The following is a 5,953-nucleotide window of genomic DNA, read 5'->3' as shown; positions in this document are numbered from 1 at the left end:
GGGGGGGGGGGGGGCATACAACATGAGCATGCTTCTGGGTGAGGGTGGGAGCAAATAGGGTATTAGGTGGTGTAAGAGCGTTTAACCACACGTAGGGTTTGAGGGGCTGTGACCCTCTGAAACAGCATCAGCTCAGCTAGCAGCTCTTGATCTCGGGAACCCAACGCCTCCAGCACCCTCAGCACTGCTGGCTTTCCCTGCCTTTCCCAGGGCATACGGGCAAGAGCAAGGCTCATCTTCTTCCTGAAGAGGATGCCTTGCTGGTTCATCGCGGGCATGTCCTGTAAACCCCTGTGGCCCCACTCCCCACCCCCTTGGCGGAGATCTTCCTAGACCCAAGGGGTCACTTCCTCAAAGCACATCAGCTTTCCTTGACTTGTTTCTGGCTGCTTCTTTCCCCCTTGCTCAGCTTCCTCTTTTTCCCCATCCTCTTCCCCTTTTCTGTCCATTTCCTATCCTGGGGGAGAACCCATGGAGGCAATAAGGCAATACGCCAATTTTTGCATCAGACAGACAGGTTACTCTCCTGTCCCCGCTGTCCTCAGCCCTTGGGCATGTCATCTCCTCTGCTGCTTTTCCCATTACCTGTGAGGTTTGCTGCCATAGCTTGGCTGGAGGACTGGTGAGGAACGGCAGCACGCAGCCCATGTGGCTGGTCCCTCTCATGCGTCCCCCGCACCTCATTGTGACTCCCTGTCTCCTCTGGGCACAGCAGGGAAGCCCGTGTGTCCTCCTTTGGCTTTTCAAGTCAAAGGTTGCAAATACTTTTCTTCCTCCTTCTCCTCCTCTTACCCTCCAAGTCCTTTGCCTGTTTTGAGGAAAGGATCTTTCTGGGAGGAGGAACTCCGAGTTGGACCTTTGGGCTCCTTCCTCCTTCACAGACCTGGGAGCTTCATCAAACTGGTAGACATTCACCCTCCAGTTGGCCTAATCTGTGGTTTAGCTGAGATCACCTCAAAAGGGAGAAGCACAAGGAGGGTGGATTCCTCTTGTCTCATGCCATGGAAAGGACCGAGTCCAGGCCGTCCCACACTGGTGGTGAGCGTTTTCTTGGGTAGCATCTCTGAAACGGTCACAGGCGAAAATACCATCTTCCCTTCTGTCCTAAAGCTTCTCACCCATCTTTCCCCTCGGTAGGATTACCTGAGGGCAGGAAAACCTAAACTTTGATGCTTATTGATGGGGAAGGTTCTCCAAAAGGTTTTGTGGAGCAGGAGATCAAAACTTAGTTTAAAAGGAGCTTTGACTCTTCCTTCCTTGCTTTATGTGCTGCCTTGGCGAGCCTGGTATCAGCTCAAACATCCCTGCCCATCACCTGCTCCCCTTTGTACTTTCAGAAAGAGATACCTTGTAGAGATTAAACGAGGGTCACTAACAAGAAGCCGCATTGTGTAAGGATGCTCTAGCTTTCCCCTGCAATGCCTCCCATGGCAGCGACAGGCTTCTCTAACGTGTGACCTCAGGAAGGAAAAAGAGGTGGCTCCCGATTTATGCACCATTCCCAAAGGCATTCAGATTTAGTCACCCCATGGCTATGAAAAAAAAAAAACTTCTTGGCTTTGGAAGCTGCTGTAAAACCATAAACGTGACTGACTTATGCCTCGCCATTCATTGTGTAGAGGCACTGGAGATCAGTCAGATCACTTCGCTGATGCTCCTCCAGCCCTGTTGAAGTGTAAACCTTTGAATCTCCTTTTTCTTCGTTGACTAGGACAAGGACATCTTTCCCCATTGTGCGACAGAGCATCCCCTCTGTGACAGCGGCATGGGGACAGAGATTTCCAGCTTGTCTTTCTTACCTGGGACTAGTCCTCAAAACTTCTCTTAAACGAGCAGATATTGTGAATATGAGAATATACCCTGTCACTTGCAGCTTTTTTTTTTGCTCTGGGGCTGGGAACAGCTGTGTTCCGGGTGCCCAAGCACTGCCTGTGGATGTGGCAGTCTCTGCTGCTGGGAAGCTGGTCGTGTCCCGAGAGGTGGGCTGTAACAGGGCATGGAGATCTGCACCCGTCGAGCCTTGGTCTAACGGCAGGACGATTTGCTGTCCGTGCCTGCAGATCTCTGGGGAGACGGAGGGTGCTGACTTCTGGGCTTGTTGCTCCAGTGCCTGTTCAACCTGGGATTCTAGTGTGGGAGAAGTCATGTGTTATGTTGCAAACCCCCACTGGGCTGTCACCCCTCTGTCCCCCCTCAGTGCCTGCTGGCTGGGTGACCAAGCTGTGGCCACTGGAGGTGTTCCCCATTAGCTTTTTTGGCTGTCACCTCCTTGCAGCCTCGCTTGGGGGTCAGAACCACGAGAGCCGGGTTGTGGCTTGCCTGAAACGATGTCAGGGTCCTGCCTCATCCCGCTCGTGAGGTGACGCTGCCTGTGCTGGCTCCCTGGGGAGCAGCAGGTCCGTGAAGGGTGGTGATGCCAGCAACCTCGGGGCAGTTGCTGATGATGCCCCAAGCCTGGACCTGTGGCCGATGCGGGAGGCACGGTCTCTGCTGGGGTCCCAGCTGAGCAGTACCCTGCCGGTGGTGCGGTACCCAGCTCTTTTAGTGGTCTCTCGGGGAGGCGCAGCACCGGGAGGTTGTTGCAGAGAGAAGAAAACGCAGGCAGGATGGAAATGAGAGCCCCAAGGAGAGGAGCCGGGAGGTTCTCTCCCACTGAGAAAACCACTGCTGGCTCCTGGGAGCTGCCTGGGGCGGCAGGCAGGCGGCTGGGCAGGCAGGAGGAGGCAGCTGCCGGGGTGGGAGCCGGAGGAGCCAGCGTTCAGGTGATGTGGCAGCAGCTGCTTTTCCCCGTGGACCTCTCTGCAGCCCGCTCCTGCGGGAAGGGAGGCAGGCCCTGCTCCGAGTCAGACTCGCCACAACCCACATCAGTCGCAGGCCCCTTGGGGTTTTTTGGGGTTTTGGTTTAGGTTGGGTTTTTTTTTTTCCGTGGATATTTGGGGATATTCCTGCTGGCTCTTGTTTTCCTTCTACCTTCACCTGTGTAGTGAAGGGGTGGGATTTCAGGATTAATTGCTTGTCTTTTTTTTTCTTTTCTTTTTTTTTTCTGTCCTTGTGAATGCCATCAGCATTTCCCAAGCTGAAGCTTGGCTTTTTCTGGATAGCGCTGGCCTCTTGCAAGGTTATTGATCCCGAAGCTCCTGGGCATGGCGTTGCCACTCTCCGTCTCTCAGCTGCGGTGCACGTTTAGCCTGGTGCCTGCTGTCACCACTGTGGAGGGTCAAAGCGGAGCACAGAGTTTACGTGGAGCTTGCAGGCTGGAGTGTGCATTTTTTGTGGTGATTAAACTTCTGCTTTTAATGCCTGGGCGTCCCTATGTGGGAAAGCCTGCAGTTATTTGAGATAGGCTTCTCTTCCTGTGTGGTTTTTTTCCTCCATTCTTTCAGCATTTCTGCCCTTCTCTAGGTCTGCGAGGTTTCTTTCCTTCTATTCTACTTTTTTTTTTCTACATGCAGCAGTTTCTCGCTTCCCTTTGCCCTCACCAGACCTCATCGCTACTGCTTTCCATCTTCACTTTTTTTTTTTTTTTAGTAAGTGATTAAGTAGATAATGATGATACTTCTGTATTGGAATTGGGCTTTTCACATGCTACTCCAATTAGGTTAGTTAGGTTAGGGAACAGGAGAATTAAACATTCCTGACTTCACTCCTCTGCTGCCTGCAGAGTTGGAAAGAGCCTTGCATCCGTAGGCTCAGCCTACGACTGGGCGCCTGCCTTCAGGATTCCAAAGCCTAAAAAACTTACTGGGTTTTTGCTGAACAATCTGCACATCGTGTGTCCCGTAAATTCCCTGACATCTGCTTGGCAAGCCGCCGTATGCAGCTTTTTCTAGAAAGCGGCTCGAAAGAACTGAGGGATTTCTGTTTTCATCTTTAATCTAGAAAGCCTTCTGCAAGTTGCTTTCACAGATCTATTTAAAGGAAGACAAAAGTGTGAAGCTGCCCACCAAGAGGATTCTAGATTTTATTTCCTTTTTTACCGACTGGCTCTGCATCGAATCTCTTTAAATAAAGGCCTGTCTTCTCTGAGCGGCTGCCTTATTTGCTCCTGCCATCTCTTCCCTTCTGAAAGTAGCATCGCTTCAGAGACTTCTTGGAGCAAAGGAGCCTCTTTCAAGTGCTCAGGGTTTTTTTCCGCACCTTCCCTCCGTGGTGTGGTATTGTTTGGCTGAAGTGTCCCTTCCTTTCCAGCCACTGTTAATTTTTCTGCAGAAGAGTTGGTTGTGAGGTCACCTCAATTCTCTTCCCAAGGGAAATTCAGGCTATAAAAAGTCAACTTTCATGTCCTTGTTTTGTTGTAAACCTGCATTCAAAAAAAAAAAAAAAGTAACCATGCTTTTTGCATGTGGCCCAGATTGTGGGATCCAGCTTGTTGGAGCCAATCCCCAGAGAAAACCCAGCCCTGCCAGCATCCTGCTGCTGGTGGCCAAGCACTTGCCCTGAGATCCCCCATCTCCTAGGGGTTTAGGTCTCACAGGAAGACTTGTTCCTGGATGGAGTCCTCAGGAAAACCCATCCGACTGCTTTTCCAGCAAAATCCCTGCGCTTTCTGATAGGGAGTTTGCACGGGGCTTCTGTAGGGATGGCTCTTTGAGTAGCCTTTCCCCTCTTGCTTTGCTTTTCAAGTGAAAATCCTGCCAAGGAGACGTTCCCTGTCTTACTGCTGCCTTGGGGCTAAGCTCAACGTTCCCCCCCCATGCTGTCCCCTTAGGACCTCATCCATGCTCCCACCTCTCTTGCTCTCCCCTCCTCCCTCCACCATCCACGTATCTGCCCCTGCCACCACACGTAGCCCACGGCAGGCAAGCCCGGCCGGGCCCAGGCTGCCGGAGGAGTTGGTTCCCCTTCAGATAAAGCAGTTCCAGGTAAGGAGGCGAGTTGTTGTGGTTTTTTTTCCCCCCGGCGAGGTGGGTGCAGTGGTGGCTTCCCTTCCCGCTGTGCCGGCAGGGCATCGTGCAGCCTTCGCCCTGCCCCAGCACGGGGCATTTCATTTAGGGTTTGGTTTTTTTTTTTTACCAGGGCGTTATAACTGTTAACGCTAACCGGCACGATGCTATTTACAATTTGAATGTTGGAAGGCTTAAAATATTAATGATTTGAAAATGTAATTGGTAGACCTCTTAAGCAGTGGAGGAGCTTGTGTTAAGTGCTAGCAATGTGTTTTCCTTTTAACACACCATGCAATGTGTAATGCCTTTCCTTCCCATTTAGGCTTGCCCGTATTCCCAGTGTCTCCGCACATGAAGAGCCTTTCATCCAGCAATGCAAACAGCAAAAGGCAGGCTCAGCCAAGCTGTACTCCAGCCTCGAGGTTGGCTGCCAAACAGCAGAAAATTAAAGAAAGCCGGAAGACAGATGGGCTGTACACAGACGAAGAGGAGGATTTCCAACATGCATCTCTGCTGCAGAAATACAGCGAGTGTGAGAAGCCATCAGGGAAACGTCAGTGTAAAACAAAACACTTGGCACTGCAGGAGAGGAGAAGGAGGTCATCTCTGACAGGGGATGACACCACAGATATCGAAAATGCTGAAGATAAGGTATCTTTATTTAGACTTAATTGTCCACCAGCCAGCCTGCTTAAAACCAATGGGCTGTCACGCATGCCGGGTAGCGGGGATCGCATTCGCCTTCGTCTGCGGGTGCTTTGCACGTTTCGTGTTTGCTTTTCCTAACCCGAGCTGAAGGCACTGTTGCAGGGGGTGAGGCGTCTCGCACTTGAAAGCTGTGGCAGGCCTTTCTTAAAAAATTAAATTGCGAGTAGAGAAGTGTTATTCTTTGCTGGCGAAATATAATCCCCTCCCTTGTATTGTGAAAATGAGGATTTTAAAAAAAAACAAAACAACAACCCACATCAATGGTTTTTGACAGGTCACGGTAACGAGGAAGGTCAGGAAGCGACCGGAGCCTACTTCGGACGGCGACTCCTCGCCAGCCAAGCCCTACGAGCAGAAGC

At 51.4% G+C, this 5,953-nt stretch overlaps 1 protein-coding gene across 6 annotated transcripts in view; it reads left to right on the top strand.

The window, feature by feature from the left end:
• BCOR (BCL6 corepressor) overlaps positions 1-5,953 on the top strand; it is a 40,056-nt gene that overhangs the window by 16,357 nt on the left and 17,746 nt on the right. For all 6 annotated transcript variants that reach the window (XM_014954066.1, XM_014954063.1, XM_014954061.1 and 3 more), the window contains 2 exons: positions 5,209-5,537; positions 5,869-5,953. The exon at positions 5,869-5,953 is cut by the window's right edge and continues 158 nt beyond it. In XM_014954066.1, coding sequence (XP_014809552.1) covers positions 5,209-5,537; positions 5,869-5,953 — 414 coding nt within the window. The remainder of the gene's footprint in view (positions 1-5,208; positions 5,538-5,868) is intronic.

This window comes from Calidris pugnax, unplaced genomic scaffold (genome assembly GCF_001431845.1).
Source record: "Calidris pugnax isolate Ruff unplaced genomic scaffold, ASM143184v1 scaffold246, whole genome shotgun sequence".
Lineage (NCBI taxonomy): Eukaryota > Metazoa > Chordata > Aves > Charadriiformes > Scolopacidae > Calidris > Calidris pugnax.
Note: the sequence above shows the minus strand (reverse complement) of the source record. Positions and strands in the feature narration are given on the sequence as shown.